This window comes from Cupressus sempervirens, chromosome 6 (assembly GCF_028749045.1).
Source record: "Cupressus sempervirens isolate cs-2001-9-10 chromosome 6, ASM2874904v1, whole genome shotgun sequence".
NCBI lineage: Eukaryota > Viridiplantae > Streptophyta > Pinopsida > Cupressales > Cupressaceae > Cupressus > Cupressus sempervirens.
In genome coordinates this window covers 12249409-12269598 of record NC_143123.1, presented here as the reverse complement: position 1 = coordinate 12269598, position 20190 = coordinate 12249409, and the positions used below count along the sequence as shown (strand labels likewise).

The 20190-nt window shown below is 35.6% G+C and overlaps 1 protein-coding gene across 1 annotated transcript in view; it reads right to left on the bottom strand.

Moving 5' to 3' along the window:
- DER1 (DERLIN-1) overlaps positions 1 to 19341 on the bottom strand; it is a 54589-nt gene extending 35248 nt beyond the window's left edge. Inside the window, exon 1 of the mRNA XM_089786347.1 lies at positions 19064 to 19341. Within this exon, the coding sequence (XP_089642473.1) occupies positions 19064 to 19080 (17 nt within the window). The 5' untranslated portion in view covers positions 19081 to 19341. The remainder of the gene's footprint in view (positions 1 to 19063) is intronic.
- Between the last annotated feature and the right edge of the window lie 849 nt (positions 19342 to 20190).

Genomic DNA, 20190 nt, shown 5'->3' with positions numbered 1-20190 from the left:
TCCCTCACTTCGAGGTTATAAATAAGAGACTCCATCTTGGGATTTGGACACACAAGAATTCTATGAACTCAAAATATTAGTTCTCATTGGTTGCTTAAATGTGACTGGTGTTAATGTTTTAGCATCAGTAGAAGTAAAATGATGCTTCTCTGATCTGTGTTTATGTTTTAGATAAACTGTTATTGTTGATTATTAATTATATATATATATATATATATATATATATATATATATATATATATATATATATATATATATATATATATATATATATATATATATATATGTTTGAATTAATATATACTTGCAAGGCAACTATCGGCAAATAACCTTGCCTATCGGCTATCACGATTTGTATTGGCATATTATTGAATATGTTATCGGGCTCCTTCTTGTATTGAGATCGGGCCCACTTCTTATATATATAATATATATATGATATATGTAATATAATATGTATTATATATATTATGTATTATATATTATTATATAATATTATAATATTATATTACATATATGGTTAGTATATTAATATTATATATGTGTGTGTGTGTGCGTGTGTGTTAAAGATGAGTTATGCATATAGTTATTTATAAACTAAATGGTGATCAACTATAAAGACATGTCTCCTCCTCTCATATTATACATATATGAGATCCAAATCTGCATTTGGAAATCATCAATTAAAATGGCAATGTAAGTACATTTGCAGAAACGATCTCAGTTACTTTAACATGGTATTAGAGCAAGGCTGCAAATGTTTAAATACATGAGTTGCTCAGATCACTAGGAAAAGACTTACGTAAAGGATACATAAAAATATGCTCAAGAAATGTTGTGAATTATCTTATAGCTGGAGACTTGGACGAAACAGTTTCATAGCAACATAAAGCGAAGAAAGCACATATATATTTATCACTAAACTTTGATTGTCTTTTCAATGATGATAGTTTCCATGTCTAATCAGAAGCTGTCACCTTTCTGACTCAATGATGATTATGCTGCCCAATCTTTGGGTTGTTATGCCATTATCGGCAATGCAATTCCTTATATGCAATCATCTTTCTTCACTGGATTGAGTGAATATGCTCAAAAACAGGGTCTTCACTGTTAAACAAGAGCAAGAAACATTTGTAGAAACATTAACACCAATCATCTCCATGTTACAGAGAAACAAGTAGTTTGAAGAAACTTCATGAGAAACAAAGTGCAGAAACTATCAAGGTATCCACACCAAGAGCTCATTCAGTTTTCCTTAAATCCTTAACTCGATAGTCTGATTTCCATTCCTCCAACCCTTGTGAGAAAGCACATTCATGTGCCAATCTATTCCTAAAATCTGCAACCATTTCATGCTAAGCAGACCCGATCAAAATCACAAAATTTTGTTAGAATAATACGGTGGAGACAACCCAGTATTAATCTTAACTCTGCAATCACTGGCAATATGTAATATTTCCTCCCACATGCAATGTCTCAATAATTGCGGTTCTTGTTTCCAATAGTTACGAAGCAGACCACTTGCTGGAAAAAAATGTGGCAACTCTATCTCAAATCTGAGCTATGGCAAAACTCCCAAACTTTCGGAAAAAAATGAAAAATCTTTCAAATTACCGCTGCTTCAGATGCCTGTCCAAATATTAAAATTCGGCACCCATAAAAACTCACTGCTGAATGAATGTGATGGAGCCCAAATTTTACAAATTTGAGCCTTCATCCAAGCACCTTCTCTTATCCCTTATTCAGCAATTAATGTTATATTTTTGTTTTGATTAAATAATCTTTGCAAATATCGAGTCAATTATCATTCTCCTATATCCTTTGATCATGTACAAAGCGTTATCTCAAGTTTGTATGAAGGAAGGATGGATATATCTGCTTGTATGGACTGGAGTTATCTAGCATGATACAGTAAAGATATTTTATGGAAGTCACTGGTAATTGACACAAAAATGAACAGTATATCAATAAATCCCAGAACTGGTTCCTATAGTGAAGAGATGTTATTTAAAGACAAATGTAGCAGGTGATGTTGCAAAGGGTGTAAACAAATAAAATACCTGGAGATACAACTGTGAAATTAGATATTGTTGGAAGTCTCGCATTAAAGAAGTGTTTTTGGGCTCAGGATGGTGATTCAGAGAACGCACAATCACTGATCCAAATTTATTTGGTAATCTGTATCTAACAATATTATTACGGATTCAAGAATATGTATGAAGCAGATGATCATGAGTAGATATGAGGTTTCCTGTGGAGCAAATGGAAAGGTTCAATGGAATTCCCATGAAAGGACCTCACAGGTGTTAAGTGACTGAGGTTGTGTTCATAAACGTTAGAGATGAAACGCAATTAAATTCTGAAGATGATTGTTATGGTCAAGTTCATGTTTTGTCCAAACCTGAAGTGTTTCATATGCGCATATGGAGACCTCACAAAAATTTCAAATATTTTCACTTTGTTCATCGACGTCTAACTCTTCTTTCTTTGTTTTTAGGCACTGAAGCATGAATCCTATTCGTAGCGCCATGGGCAAATACATAACGTGTTATTGAACCATATAAAATATACGCATCATGATCCGCCTGCAACTTGGAAAATCGAAGAACTCCTAAGTTCTCTTTAGCGAAGACAAAATGTTAGGAGATGTCAGAATTTCGACAGATATGAATGGTGCCATCTCGTGAACTAATAGGAGTCACTGCTATCGTGTTCCAAAATCAATATTGAATCTTCGAAAAGCCTGAGCAAGTGGTTAACGTTGCAAGCCCAGCGCACTCAAATCATCGTGAAATGCGAGTCAAGAAAATACAAGGAGATGAAATTAAAAAGGTGTCACTCGCAATCAGATAGGGTCCACATAACCATTGAGCAAAGGTAAACTTGTCTTAAGGATCAGTGACAAAATAAGTGAAAAGTTTGTTAGTAGGGTATAGAGCATTGGGCCCACACATAAAATCAAGTGATTAAGTGTAGCAAGCCTAAATCTGAGGTGATCCATCATGGAATTTAAAATGGTAAAGTGAAGATCATAGTATATATACATATATAGGAAATGGAAGATATACTTTATGTTCAGAGTATACACATTTATCTATATTATATTGGGATGATCTTATATAATTTTGCAGAATTATTTATTATCCTTGAGTATTAGCTCTTATTTCTATACGAACTATGTGCCCTGATCTTTTCCTCTAAGATTGTTACTACAGGAAGATGGAGATTGAGATTTAGAGGGAGTCTGACATTTCATTAGAGACAACCCTAAATGAGAGAGAGTAGATAGGGGATGTGATTCAATCAATCTTCAATGATCTCGATCATATTGATTCAAAGGGAGTAAACCATGTTGTAATAGAATCTTCAATGATCAATAAATTGTAACAATCAAGAGGACTTCAATTATTGTAACAGTCAAGAAGACTTTAATTCATGCAACTATGTGATCTTAATCATCTATGATAAATGATACTTGACATATGAATTGTAGAATCATTCAGGTGACAATCATACTCAATCAAGATATTGGCATATTGTGGATGAGCTTGTGTTAGCTTCTACTATTAAGTTTAATGAATGGTTGGAGCTTCAATGGATGAAAAGAGCAAGTTGGAACTTAGAAAGAAGTCGTCAAATTTGATGTGATGTGAAAGTGTTCAATAATATAAAAGTGGTAACTTTACATCGTGGGGGGAATAATAGACAATGTTTCATTCCCACTTGAACCATCCTTAGACAATGTTTCATTCCATGACCCTCATGGGCAGATAAGTACTTATATCTTTTACATTTATCTATTCATTTATTTGTAATTCTATATATACAATAAGGGTCATTTGCTTTGATCTTTGCCTTTATGTTTGAGGATATTCTTACAAGAAAATAAGGTTGGTACTTCAATATGCTACCAAATATTGTAACAAACTAAATCTAATGATAGTAGTTCCAAAGACATTGATGATCAAGATGGATACAGTGTGGCTCTTGATGCAAGTATCTTTGATGATTGAGATTGTGAGATTCTTCTACATTAAGAGGGAGTATGACACTTCTTCGAAGGCATTGCTGGAGCTTAGAAGATTGATACTCAAAGGGAGTCTAGAAATCCATGTGGGTGACTGCATGATGTGATGGGCCTACTCCTACGCATATCATGAGGGAGTGATGAGTTTGATAGGCATCCTTGGGAAAAGAGAGTTTCTGAGGAAGTAACAAGAGGACCTGACTTCCTAGGATCGATGTTCAGAGGGAGAAATTATTGAGATGCAATCCTTTGTGGATAATATCGTCTCTATAAGAAGAAGTTCTAAAGAGAAAAACTTGGTATGATTTGTAATATTGAATATTGAATTAAAAAATTTCAATTCATGAGTTTATGCTTCTATTGTGTTGTTTAGTAGCATCATATATGTAATGAAAGGTGACGACCTTTTATGGACATATTTATTCAAAAGGTAATTATTTACAAGGTGACGATCTTGTAAATAATAGACTTGTTATCATGGACATCTCTAGACATTTCTTAAGTGCAAGTAGAGATCATGAGCATCAAATTTTCATGGACATCTCTAGACATTGCTTCGAGCAATTAGAGATCATGAAATCTTATGTTATTACTTTGGACATCTCTAGACATTACTTCAGGTAATTAGAGATCATGGACATCTCTAGACATTGCTTAAGTGCAAGTAGACATCATGAGTAACAAATTTTCATGGACATCTCTAGACATTGCTTCGAGCAATTAGAGATCATGAAATTTTATGTTATCACTATGGACATCTCTAGACATTGCTTCATGCAATTAGAGATCATAGGTAACATTTCCATTGTGATTACTCTAGATATTGTTTCAGATAATTAGAGATTATAGTATACATTATGATAGTGTTCATAACATGGTGATTTTTGTTATCTGTCTATAATTGTTTCATTGTGTGAAGATCCGATAAAGCTATAAAGTGTTCTACTCTAAAATTCAAATGGTATTTTTACTTCTCCCTTGCTAAAGAGGGAGTGTTAATGTTTTAGCATTAGGAGAAGTAAAATGATGCTTATCTAATTTGTGTTTATGTTTTAGATAAACTGTTATTGTTGATTATTAATTATACATATATATATATATATATATATATATATATATATATATATATATATATATATATATATATATATATATATATATATATATATATATATATATATATATGTTTGGATTAATATATATTTGCAAGGCAACTATCAGCAGAGAACCTTGCCTATCGACTATCACGATTTGTATTGGCATATTATTGAATATGTTATCGGGCTCCTTCTTGTATTGAGATCGGGCGCACTTCTTATATAATATATATTATATGTAATATAATATATATTATATATTATGCGTTATATATCTTATATATAATATATATATATGATATATGTAATATAATATGTATTATATATTATTATATAATAAAATAATATAATATTATATTACATATATGGTTAATCTATTAATATTATATATATGTGTTAAAGATGAGTTGTGCATATAGTTATTTATAAACTAAATCGTGATTAACTATAGAGACATGTCTCTTCATGTCTCTTGAAGAAACATGTCTCCTCCTCACATATTATACATATATGAGATCCAAATCTACATTTGGAAATCATCAATTAAAATGGCAATGTAAGTACATTTGCATAAACGATCTCAATTACTTTAACAACTCGAAATCCCAAGGACGAAAACCCTTGGAATGGTGCATGGAGTTTGGACATAGCCCCAACTCCATAAGTTTGTGTTAGTTTCAGTATAGCAGGAGACTCTCAGTATTGGCAGAACTCTAAGTTCCTAGTTGTGAAATCCTGAAGTTTTATATACAAGTTGTGCGACTGATTCATATGATATTGAACAAAAGTTGTAATGATTGGGAACTTACGTGAAAGGAGATTGTAGTGATTCACCCAAGTCTTAGCAACTACACAGTAAGGAACGTTGTTTATATCATAAGAAGTCAACCAGCATTCCTTCTAGTTGCCATCGGCAAGTAACTATATCAGGTCATACACAACGGGGTTGGTTTGTCTAGAATGTATAGAGGAGGCAGTCAATTCTCAGCGGATTGCATAGTAAGGTTCTTAGAATGGGTGAGATTCTGGAATGGGTTAGCCAGACGTCTTGGTATTCACATGAGACAGCATCATTCCAGAAATATACAAGGCCACTAACAGTGCACGAGTGCAACAGTAAACTCTAGTCCAGTCGCGAGGTTAGTAACTAGTCACAGACAGCTATAGGTATTATCAAAGAGCAGGGTCTTAATCCACATTTGCATAGCAGGAGACTGGAAGTTGTTCTTCTCACGCGGGGATTGTGAGCTCATCAATTCACACCGTGGGTCTGTACAAGGCATGTGGGTGTGCTGAAAGAAGAATAGAATTCGAAGGTTTAGTGCAGTGTCTCAGTTTCCATCCGACAAGACAAGTGTTGAGATATGGGCACATCTCAAGAATCTTCATGAGACTTCTGCCAAAAGAAGAGCTTTCTTTTTGAAGAACACTCTGTTTTCTATTCTCAAGGATGAGTGAACATCGCTCCAAGCTCACTTGAATAGGATTCAAGAAATCCGTGATCAATTGCTTGTCATTGGTCGCAAGATGGAGGAAGAGGACATTTTGATGATCACTTTTAAAAGTTTACCCAAGTCCTATGAGCATTTTATCAAGACTCTCAACATCATTTCTTTTGGAGTTGATCTAAAATTCACAGATCTCTGCACACTCTTGCTTCAGCAAGATCAATGGAAACAACAATTTGGTAGCAGTTCTAGCTCCACCTCCATAGAGCAAGCCTTTGGTACTAAATCCTTTCAGAAGGATAAAGGCAAGTCTTAGCAGATATCCTCTGCTCCAGCTTCAGAAAGCTCCGAGAAGAAAATTCAATGCAACTATTGCCACAAGGTTGGTCACATGCGAATAGTGCAGAGCACACTGAGCAAACAGAATCTGCCTTTTACGCCTTCATGGCTAAAACACCTGCAAATCATGTGAAGTCAATTGCCTAGCACATTGATTCAGGTGCCTCTCATCATTTCACCCACCGCAAAGACTGGTTCACTGACTAGCAGCCTTATTCAGATTCTGGTATTTTTCGTGAAGGAGAAGAGTGCACCATTGTTGGCAAAGGCAACATTCAGCCTACTGGGAGGAATCTCATTTTCGTCAATGTTTACTATGTTCCACGGATGGAACTAAATCTACTCTCGGTCAGTCAGTTGTTGCAACATTCTCCACAATTGGATGTCACCTTCAGTTCACATCAGTGTACCATCACTGATAAGGCGACTCAGACTATTATTGTAACAGGTCTTGAGGATCATGGTCTTTTCCAACTTACTAAATTTGGTGATTCTTAGGACTTAGCTATGGCTGCTCGACAGTCTTATGTTAGCACACTTTGGCATCAGCGGTATGGACACTTTAAGTTACATTATCTCTCTCAACTTGCTTGGGAAGAGCTTGTCCTCAGTTTGCCAAAGATTCAAACTCAGCAGCTTGGAGTTTGTGATGCATGCTAGGATGGGAAGCAACATCGCACACCTTTCACCAGTGGCGATACATAGTGAGCTTCTTTGGTACTTCAACTTGTTCATCCCAAGATCTGCAGCCCCATGGCCACTCCTGTTCGTGGGTCCAAATATTTTGTGTTGTTCATTGATGATTTCAGTAGAAAAATGTGGTAATATTTTCTTAAAAAGAAATCAGATGTACTTCCTGTCTTTCAGAAATTTAAACCTTTCGTTGAAAAAGAGTTTGGAAAATCTATTATTACTCTTAGGTCAAACAATGGGGGGAATTTTGTTCTAATGAATTCTCTAGCTTGTTGGATACTCATGGCATCAAATGCTAGTTAACCACATCCCACACACCACAATAGAACAGTGTAGTTGAACGTTGGAACAAAACAATCATCGAGATGGCTCACTCCATGCTCGAACACAGACATGTTTCGAAGAAGTTCTAGGCAGAAGCAATTAAAATTGCAGTTTATCTTTTGAACCGGTCACCCACAATGGCGGTCAAAGTTAAGACTCTAGAAGAGGCCTAGTCAAGTCGCAAGCCCAAAATCAATCACCTGAAAGTTTTTGGCTCCCTTGCTTTTGTTTAAAACCCTAATGTGTCCTGCACCAAGTTGGCTGCCAAGAGTAAAAAACTCATGCTTGTTGGATACAGTAGTCTTCACAAAGCCTGCCGCTTGATTGACACTGAGACATCTTGTCTCCTATACAGTCGTGATGTAGTCTCTGATGGGCAGCAAGGACCATTCATGCATGTTTCTCGTGTTCCTAATCCAGCAAACCAGCCTATGAAGGCTCATGATTTCGGAGTTAGCCTTACATTAGGTCCACCTGATGGGAGGGCTCCAATAGCTCCTACGGCTCCAATTATAGTAGTAATCCCTGTACAAACACCTTCAGCTTCTCCTATAGGATCACCCAGATTTGTAGATGCTTCACATGAGTTTGATCCAGATTCTTCAAATGAGGAACCTGATCATAGAGCATCTCCTGAGACTAACGTTGGTCATTCTCCTCTCCGGCCTAAGTGGTGGGCTAAGACACTTGCTGATCTTCGTGATGATGAGCTCATTGATGGGAGAACTACTTGAAAAAAGAGCAAACCTACAGAATCTGTTAACTTTGCTCTCATGGCCAACATTCACAGTGTGTTTGAACCTCAAACATATTATAAGGCTAAAGGAATTCCAAAGTGGGAACAAGCCATGACATCTAAACAACAGAGCTTGCTGAAGAATAACAATTGGGTCCTTTCGGATCTTCCACCAAGGAAGAAACCCATTGGCTGCAAATGGGTTTACAAAATCAAATACAAATCTTATGGTACTTTGGATAAGTACAAAGCTCATTTAGTTGCAAAGGGCTTTTCTCAACGTCAAGGCATTGATTATGAGGAGACCTTTGCCCCTATTGCAAAAATAAGCAGAATCAAATTAGTCCGAGCAATAACAGCACAGTTTGGTTGGAAAGTCCTTCAAATGGATGTCAAAAGTGCTTTCTTGAACAGTGACCTACAAGAAGAGGTCTACATGACGCAACCTCCTAGTTTCAAGGTTGCTGATAAAGAACATCAGGTTCTCAGATTAGTGAAATCTCTCTATGGCTTAAAACAGGCCTCTAGGGCATGATACATGAAAATTGATAAGTACCTCAGTGATCAAGGCTTCTAGAGGAGTTCTTTATACTCAAATTTGTACATCAAAACTACTGACAGTGACATCATCCTTCTAGTTATTTATGTGGATGATTTGATCATCACTGGAAAAAAGACATCTTTGATTCAGGGAATCAAACAAAATTGATGCCAGTCTTTGGATATGATTGACCATGGATCATGCACTATTGCCTAGGTGTTGAGGTTTGGCAACAATCTTCTGGTATATTCATCTCTCGGTCCAAATATGTCAGAGCTCTATTAGACAAATTCTGTATGCAAGATTGCAAACTTGCATCTACACCCATGGGCAAAGATCTCAAGTTATCAACCCAATTTGATTCTCCTCTCGTTGATGATACTACATATAGGCAACTAGTAGGTAGCCTCATCTACCTCTCTGCTACTAGGCCTGATATCAGCTTTCCAAACACCTACATCTCACGTTTTATGACAGCTCCTAAGGCTGATCATTGGATAGCAGCAAAGCATGAGCTTTGTTATGTGAAGGGCACTTCAGATAACGAACTTCTTTACTCTCGGAGTTCTAATCCTAGACTCAGTGGGTTCACAGATTCAGATAGGGTAGACTTTGTTGACGATAAAAAGTCAAACTTCTGGATATGTGTTTAATTTGGGATCCGGTGCCATCGCATGAACCAGTAAGAAGCAGAAGACATTTTCTCTCTCCTCTACAAAGGCTGAATACAGAGGGACAATCAAGGCAGGTTGTAAAGTTGTTTGGCTTCGTCAGATGCTTGGGGATATGGAGATGTTACCAGTAGGACCGACCACTTTGTTTGTTGATAATGAAGGCGCTATCAAGTTAGCACGAAATTCAGCTTCCATGAACGAACCAAGCATGTGGATGCTCACTGTCACTACATATGACAGCTGGTTGAAGATGGGACAATAGACTTGCGGTAGGTTCCTACCACGGATCAAACTATAGACATTCTCACCAAGCCTCTTGGTCCTGATAAGTTCGTTAAATTCAGAGGATAGCTTGGTGTTGTGGATAGATTAACCATTAAGGGAGCATATTACGATAATAGATAAGCTTCTATTATTAGTTAATGGTTATCTATAAGTAATCTAGATTTATTATTTTTCATTAGTGGTATTTCGATCTCCTTCTCCATTTACATTGTTTTCATGTAGATTTGCATTTCATATATTTGCATTGTGAAAATACAAAAAAATTTGCATCTAGTTCGTTCTTAGATTGCAATTCTTTCAGAGTCCTTGCATTTCATTTCAATGGGGTTATTTTCATATTTTTCTTCATGATTTTCAAGACATTCCATTTCATGCATATGATGAGAACTTAGTTTTTCCTTTCATTTTCTAAGATGATGTTGATCAACTTGTGAGTCATGATGTTCCTAACATAGATACTCCTACTATTTGGAATGGACCCATAGATAAGCACATGGATTACTTCCTTCCTCATGAGGCACAATTAGATGATAGCATTATCATTTCTCCTAATAATCAAACACTTTGCATGCATCTTATTCCTTCTATACATGAGGCATTTATGAGTTGTCTATCATTCTCTTATGAGTCCTTTAGAAATACAAAACCACACCGTTTATGAGTTTTTTCTATCATCCTCTCAAGATACATCTCAATTCAAATTAGATCTTTTTGAAAATGATGATCATTATGACCTTATTTTAACAAATCTAGCATTAGATTATAAGGACCTTAATCACATTGACCCCTTGGTGGCTTCTCAAGTCTTCAAGATTCAACAACCTTAGCTTTCGCACCAACTTTCTATAACAAAACATACATCCTTGACTTTGTTAATCAAACACCTTTATTTAATGAGTGTATGCATATTGACTATTTCTCTTTAAATTTCAAACTAATGACACCTAAGAAATCTTCTTTTTCTATGCTTCATCCTTATTTTCAATATAGAGAATTCATTGCTCATGTTATATTTCATATGAATTGCAATGATGAATGGTATCTTTTCCATGATCATTCTACTTGATACATCTACATCCCTATTGTGTTGCTCCTATGTGACATTGTTAGCCTATCCTTTGTAGGCTCATTGTCCTACTTTGTGAGCAACATAATAGTAATTTCCCTTGTCTCCTCGTTTGGGGGGAAAGGGCCCTATTTCCTTTTTCTATCTATATCATAGGATCCATTTTATCTCTTTGCCAACTTGTTTTCCTCTTATATGATGACATCTTTTCTTGCATTAATTTATTATGTTACTTATAGATTAACATTCCGAGTGCAATCTTATGTTTGCTTGACATTTCATGTCTAGTATAATTTGAAACCACTTAGGGAGACATAATGTGTCCTTCCCTTGTCCAATGCATCAAATATCCTTTATGAATTTGCATTCTCTTATAATTTGATGTACTCTCTTACATGCATTTATTGTGTTATGTAGGGATTGACAACCCGAGGGCAATCTTATGCTTGTAAGTGCATCTTCTCATTTCAAGTATATATGGGATTTTCTTTTTTTCTTCACTCAAGGATTCGTTATCCCTTTATTGTTCCTTCCGTGATAACTAAGTAGGCATAACATGGTATCCCTTCATCTCCCTCTTTTATTTCTCTATAGATTTGCATTATTTTATGGTACATTCTTTTTTGTGGGTATGTAATGCTTTGTTGCCGCCTAACTATTACAATAATAGATAAGACGTCTATTATTAGTTAATGGTTATCTTGTAAATATCTTAAGCTTTAGTTTGCTTTCGTTTTTTGCTTTCTCTGGAATAGAATGTTTCTATTCTTTACGATCGTTTCCTAAGGAAACATCGTCTCATTCTTTTGTATAAATTGACCTTTCGGTCTCTGTTATTAACAAGCAAGTATTTACCAATTACCTCGTAATACTAACAATGTCTTTTCATGCCTTGGATTTTAATGTTTCTCATTTAATAATCATCTAAAGTCTACTTCATATGTGTTCTCACATTTTATGTTGTTTAGAATTGCATATCCTATGATGTTGCATTATTCTATGATACTTGTTGTTGGATATAGGGTGTTTTGTTTTGTGGACGGCTAGCTTGTGATTGCTGCTTACAGTTCATCTTTTATATCTTACAAGATTTTGTTATATAATCCACCATAGACTTCTCTTTCTTGCCTCGCACTTAGGGGGGCAAGGTTTTCTTGTACATTCTTTATCTCTCTTTGTCTAAGGATCAACTTTCCTTAGTACAATGGCATTTGTTTATCATATGACATTCTTTTTCTATAAGGAATTGTGTCTTGATCATGGCTCTCTCTTATACACAAGAGGTGCATGTCTTTGATCATCACCTCTTCCTTATTTGCAAAACTATGTTCATTGTAAAAATTTACTCTATGTGTTTTAAAGTTTGTCATATTTCATCCAAGGATCCCTATTCTACCTGTATATATGGGGCTGAATAGTTGCATTCTTGTTCTTCTTTCCCTGTTTTGTCTTCAAGTTGTATCTTTATTCAGACACTCCTCTTGAAGACCGATGTCTTGCTAACAAAACCTCTTCCTTTCAAGGGCCTCTTCTCATAAGCAATATATCCTTTTCTCGATTGTCTATGTTCTTAGATTGTAAGGGTTAATGCTCATTGCTATGAATATGGTATGCATTGTTTCTTTAAGGATATCTCCTTGTTGTGTGAAGTAGGTATCATCTTTCTCTTCCTTATTATGTCTATTATATAGTCATGATAAGGAGGGGGCATCTAAACGTCATCCTTTGTATTATAATTTTGCACTTTTGCTTTTTCAATATGCTAAATCCTATACATGGGTAATGCATTCAAATTCAATATACTAAATCCCATGCACAGGTAATGTATTCAAATTCAATATGCTAAGTCCCATACACGGGTAACGCAATTTTTTTTGGATCACACCATGGTGATATTAGGACATTGATCCATGGGTGGAACTTTAATGGGTTAACTACAACCCTATTAGACTATTCAATGTCATCTTTTGCAAGCAACTCTTCTTGTGGTTCACAGTAGGGTGGCCACCTACGAGCTAATCACTTCTTTTTCCCTCCCTCTCTTTTGCTTTTATGCTAGTAGGAATAGATCATGAAGCTATGTTATTTATGATCTTGCTCCTGCCTTTATTATGTCATCATGTGTGTTCTAGCCTTCCAAATATGATATTTGTGGGTGAAACATTGATGGTCGAGGTCTCATCACTAGTTGATTTGGGTTTGTTTTCGTACTAACCCCTTCTATGTCTTTGACTTTTTATCTTTGTTTCTCTCTTGTTTTTGCTTTTGCACCCTTGTGCATGGACATGGAGTTAGGACCCTATGTCATTTGTCAGAATCTTTTTTCTCTACTTTACTAAGAGTTTGGGTTGAGCCCATACTCTCACTAAAGTGTTGGCTACAAGTATCGTCCTAAATTGGAAGCACGTCAATTTGATGATGGTTTGGCATCCATTTAATGTGATTTCATCATAAATAGCATCCAATTTGCATTTGCACAGCTCTTCTTATTTCTCCTAGATGTTATTAGGATAGGATCTAATGGATTTTCCTTGGTATTCCTATTTTATGGTGCAAAGCTCAAGGTAGGACCTATCCAAATGATGTCCTTTTTCATCTTCCAATCACATGAACCCCTCTTCCGCATCAAAACAAGGATTTCCTCAAAATAAGCACTTAATCTCCCAAAATTAGCACATGTTTCAAGACCCTAGGAAATCCTGAAGTTTTATAGGCCCTAGGACAAGGATGTATTACGTCCCTAACCCAGGACAAGGACATAGTGCATCCCTATCCCAGGACTGGGACGTAGTACGTGCCGATCCCAAGAGCTATTTTGGGTCCCCTTCTCGGTCCTTGTGTCGGGGTTGATTTGAGGCATTGCTCATTGCTTGGTCGGCCGACGGGAGAAAATTTATTCTAAATCCTTTATAAGCACAATCTATTGCTTCATTTGGCATCATCCATTCATTCATTCCATCTCCATACACACACATCAAGCGTCCAATATCCACAATCAATAACATTCAAGCATTCTAGGTGTTTAAGCAAATCCTCCATTATAGGTCAAGGAATCAAGCACTAAAGCAATTAAAGGGATTTGAGCAAGATCTTTCACAGCATTTTCAACATTCAAGATCTCCCTTTATACATTCAAGGTCCTTTGTTGCATCTTCTACATCAACTCTCCAAGATTTGCATTCATTCCTAAGACTAATTTCAAGCACATTCATTCACAAAGGTTCAGATTTGCTTTGATCTCCTTTCCTAGGGTTTTTTGAAGTTGAGTTTGATTTTGCATTGCTTCATGTTAGATCTGCTTTTACTACTTGCTAGAATTACCCTATTTATTTCAAGGTTAATTCCGAATTGGGGTTTTACCAAGGCAAACCGCCCATCAACAACAAGCAAAACCCTTTTTCTTGCATGTTACAGATCTCTGAAAGTGGAATAGAGTGTAAATCTAAGTACCCATTTCACCAAACTTGGAGATCCGAAATCAATTTCACAATTGGCCACAAAAGGACAGCTACTTGCTAGAATTACCCTATCTATTTCAAGGTTAATTCCAAATTGGGGTTTGACCAAGGCAAACCCCCCATCAACAACAAGCAAAACCTTTTTTCTTGCATGTTACAGATCTTTGAAAGTGGAACAGAGTGTAAATCTAAGTACCCATTTCACCAAACTTGGAGATCCGAAATCAATTTCGCCATCGGCCACAAAAGGACAGGGACGCATTTCATCCCCATCCTCGCAAATTGACCATGCCCCAAATTGATACCGTCCCTACAAGTCAATTCTATCTTGGAGCTGAACAATTTCTAGGTTTTGTAGATCTTGCAATTCAAGTCCAAATCCGAAATTTCAATAGTTTCTGACATCATTTGATTGCATATTTATAGGTTTGTATCCTTCGAGGTGAGTTTTCTTCCCTTTTCTATTTCAATACATATCTTCATTCCTTTAGATTCAGATTTATATTGCATACTTACATACATAAAACCCCCTCTTTGTGGAGGTGAGGGAGAAGTAATTCCCAGCAATTCACGCCTTTGGTATAGGTTACAAATTAACACTCTATCTTGTGTTAATTGGGCCAACATTAGAAGGTGAATCTTGGTTTTCAACATTCATCTTTGCATAGGGTATCGAATTTATTTCCCTGCTATACAAGAGCCTCGTTTATATCTGAGTTTATATATCTTAGCTTGTTCTCTTTCTCCCACCTTTTTGTGTTTGCTGATTCCCTCTTTATTTTTCTCTTTTACTTTTGTTGCTTTATTTTTTGTTTTTCTACCCTACATTGTTTTGTGTCATCTCTTCTCCCTTCCTCTTCTTTTATCTCATGGGTGAGGCTTGGTCTGCATATTTCTGTTATTCAAGTCCTACACTCTCTCATCCTAATGATGGATCATGGAGTATGATCCAAAACGTTGATGCTAAAAAAAGCATACACAATCAAATCCGAAATCAAATTTGTATTAAAAATGGATTCTGGAAATCTGATAATGTTAGTTAACTTGTTACGAACTGATCAAATAACTAAGACTTAAAAGCTATGGACTTCCATGTATAAGGGCAAACACTTATGTGAGACTGTGGCAATTGCTTTGCAGCTGTGAATCCAAGAATGGAATCATAAAATTACTGTACTGAAAGCTGATATGGGCCAGTGGATTAATGAACGCAAAGACATTTTTCAGTAAAGAAAACCAAATACTAAAAAGGGAAAGTTGATGATAGTGTAGGCTATTATTCCTGCACAAGTAAGATCTTCCAGCTTATCGGCATCACAGGTTTGCTATAGAAAACAAATTGTGGAGGTTACTGAATCTTAGCAACTGGGAATATGAAAGTGGAGCTTGTCATTGTGCCGTTAATGTAAACATTGAACTAAAAGTCAGAGGCCATTAAGCATTCTCAGTTTGGTTCGTGTTCAAGTAATAATATTTTAATGGCCAGCAAAAATAATTGATAATGTAGAGATCATATCACCACACTGAACGAGCAGTCCATCAAAGGCATTAAAAGCAGGCCAGATTCCTTCCTTTCTTTGGTCAAACCTGAGAAGCACCTAAGAGATGAACGAGCTTATGCAAGCAGTGAAGTGATCTAATTGGATATTCATTTATGTGACTAATGACTAGACTCAGTGTCAATCTATCTGATGTTGAAGGTTCTACATACAGTATAAATCTCTCTGGTGTGGATGGTTACTCACTCTAAATCCAAGGAGAGAGCTGTAGCGGATCTGCCATAGATCAACTGGTGACAAGCAAACCAAAGGAATGAGCCTTGTAAACAACAAACCAAGTCAAAGATATGAAGAAAACAGAACAAATAAAACAAGGTACCAGAAGAAAGCAAACAAGGAACCAAGAAGACAAAGGCGAAAGAAGGAAGGCTGTAAAAAAGCATGAAATCTTATTACCAAACAAGGAAGGCATTTAAAAACACTTAACACAGAATCTGGTAAAGTTGCTTCCGCGTGGGAAAATATTCCTTTTATAAGTATTGCAATAGCTTTACTTGCAGCATTCTTATCTATTAACTTGGAGGGTGATGCTACTCTGAATACCAGGTTGTCCCCACCCTTGATGAGCTAATCAGAAAAGAACCTTCCATGAGATGCTTACATGAGCAACAAGATGAGGTAGAATTACTTCCAATGTCGAGAAATGAGAGGTGTCACAAATTATTCATTTGATGAGATTCTAGGACATATAATACTCAAATCAGAGTGTGCTATATAGTAAAAAATAAGCAGATGATAGTTACTCTTTCGGAAAGAATCGCTACAATTGCTAGTAGCATAAGCAATTGTTGAAGTAAAATGTATGTGAGAAAAATGATATACTACTTCGATATTCTTTTAACTCAAACCCAAACACCTAGAATATGATAGCAATAATAAATGGCAAGCCCTTTAAAACATTCATAAGGTGAGTGAAGCTAAAATGGTAGATCAATGGACAAGATAAATAATACAAAGTAACAAAATTTGCAACACAAGAGAAACGACAAGAAAGGTAAAAATGAGAGTCAATAGAAACTAGGTCTTGCACCTGTGAAATGTCCATGCATTCAGGAAAGAAGTGTCTAAATATTCAACTCTAGTGGCCTCCTGAACAGAAGAATAAGATAAACAATATGTATCATTATTTTAGCATGCACCTGGACATGGCTACACTGGCATTAAATCTAGATACTAGCTGTCAATAGATGTGACAGTTACTTTGGCATCAGATGAAGATGAAGATGGAGATTGTATCAGTACATACAACAGCAATAGCAGTAATAATAACAGAAATGAATGAAGGGTTCACTGAGATGATAAAAAATAAGGGATAATATTGAGATGATTAATCATTTTTCTGGATGTTTGGTGTGTAGTTTAGTGAGTAATCAGATATTGTGGAAATAAGAAGGTTAAAGAAGGTTGATAAATTATTAGATATGGAATTATTGGACATCCTATGTACTTGTGTGCATGCTACTTACTTATAGTTTCTAGCATTAAAAAGTTAATTGGCAATGAAGCATGTAATCTTCTCATAATTTTGTCACCATTTGTTATCTCTGTACATTCATTTTGATAAACTGACAAAGCATACTTCCAGGGCAGAAGGTGAGCCTATGGAAAGATTGATTATACTTCAATATACTAGCATTAGAGGCATTATCCGGAATTGTGTTAGGTCTAATTCCTATAACTTTGGCTGGATTATTTGTAACTGCATATTTATAGTACCGACACAGCAATAAATTGGATATTTGATTTAGGACCATATTATGAACAGGTCTCCTACTGATTCTGAGTGATCAGATTCCATTAGCTTTTTCAGTCTAAGTGACAAGAAGATCGATCAGAAAAAGAAAAAGAAAAGCAGGATCACGCTCAGAAGTAGCTAAATCACTAGGTACGCATTTCACAGATGTACAAAGAAATTTGAAAAAAAACAATCTATGATAGCAAAGCTATTTACAATTCTCCGTAGATTAAGGATAAATAAGTATTACTTGATAATGCAACAAGTTTTTTAGTTTGGTAAATCTTGAGTAGGGATATGAGTGGCCTTTAGCCAGTGGCAGGGTAACCTTGTACCACACTATTAAGATTTTGCAAGCATGCATCATGTTCAAGCATAATTCATAGTTTTTGCTCCATGTTGCGTTACAGCTCGAATTATGTGTCACCATAGTGCAGTGACATTTTTGAACTACATACAAGCATCCCTCATTGCCATTAAACTACAACTCTCCTTTCCAGAAGTCACAGAATCCAGCTTATAATTACTTTACCCTAATTTGCAAATAATTGAAAATAAGGGTGAATAGAGTTTAAATACTGTAGACCCCTCGGAGTGCCCGCGGGGGGGGGGGGGGTGGGGGGGGTGGGGGGGGGGTGGGGGGGGGCGGGGAATCTTCCTACAAGATTTTAACCACCTACATGTGATTCGCCAATTCAAGAAGCCGCGGCTTTAAAGTTATACCCAATTAAAAATAATTAACATGACAGTTAATATGATCAATAACAAAACTACCAAATAACCCTATTAGGCGCCTTTTCAACACAACTTATTTAATTTTTACTTAGTTATTTCTGATCCTTGCATTCTGTGGCGTGCCTGTGATACCCAGGGGAAAATGTATGATCTAAATGAAGCGCAAGAAAATGAGAAACGGTTTTATTGAAATTTAAATATAACTCAGCTGCAAATTACGCCAATTACATAGCACCCACGAGGACTGTAAGAAACTAAATACAATGGAGCTTGGACAAAAAATGAATAAAGAGAATAAAAACAATGAAAAATATATGTACATATGTACATGAGATTTCGAACTTACTCTCCGGGTGAAGACATTCTGGCTGATCTACAAGATTTAGCAAAACTTCACAGGGAATTTCCTCTCGGTCCAATCAACTTTTTGTTTCAAATCCTCGAAGGAAACCAAATATCGAGGTGATTATGAATTTACATCAAACAAGAGCGAAAGTTTTGGCCCTGTATATGTTGGTTACTCGGATTTTGTTTGAATTTTGCAGGCTTGATATTGATTTTTTGATTATATATAAATAACTATTTTTTTTAACGCTAGAAGCTTCCGTCCTTATTTCCGTTAGGGAGGCGTTTGTTGATGTTCCCCGAAACTAAGTCGAGGTCAAGTCAACTCAATTTATTACTTTTAGGGTATTATTATTAAATATATATGGTAATTGTGTGATTTGTTTCTTCTATATGCTTGTGCTGTTATTTCTAAAATATTTCTGTATGTTAATCTTTGGCCTTTCTTGAATTTTTAGTATTTTAGTTTTGTAATTTTTTATTTTGATTTTATATGGTAAATGTGATCTTTTAATTATTTCTACTTGTTGTATTTTCTATAATTATTATTTAAAAATAATAGGAAAAATATATGAATGAATATATTTAAGTGTATATAATTTAGTACATGTTAAAAATATAATTTGGATATGAGAGGGAAAAGATTTATTGTTGAATTAGAGGAAGGAATAGTTGGTAGAAAATATTTCGATCAAATAAGACTTTTACAAGAATAATGAGAGATTTGCATTAAAGAATGGTGAAAAAGAAGATTTAATAGGACAAGGGGTTTTGGTGGCAAGAGAAATTATGATACACGTAGGAGCTTGGTTGGCAATTGTGGTAATAGACCCGATCGGTCAATCAATACAAAAAAAAATGGTGATTAGTGATGATAGAAATTTTGCTCAACATTTAGGAAGAAGGTATGGTTTCGAAAGAGATGATTGATGTGAACTCCTGCAAACTTTGTAAGTTACATCTAATTCTTTCTAAACTTTGGAGAATCAATTTATTCCATGTCTCTTCCTTTCTAAATTTTGGAGAATCAATGTATTCATATGCATCTTAGGGAGTGTAACTTCATTTTCAAGTGGGCAACAAATTAGTTGGCAAGTATAACACCCCTGCCATGGAACCTAGAGGGCA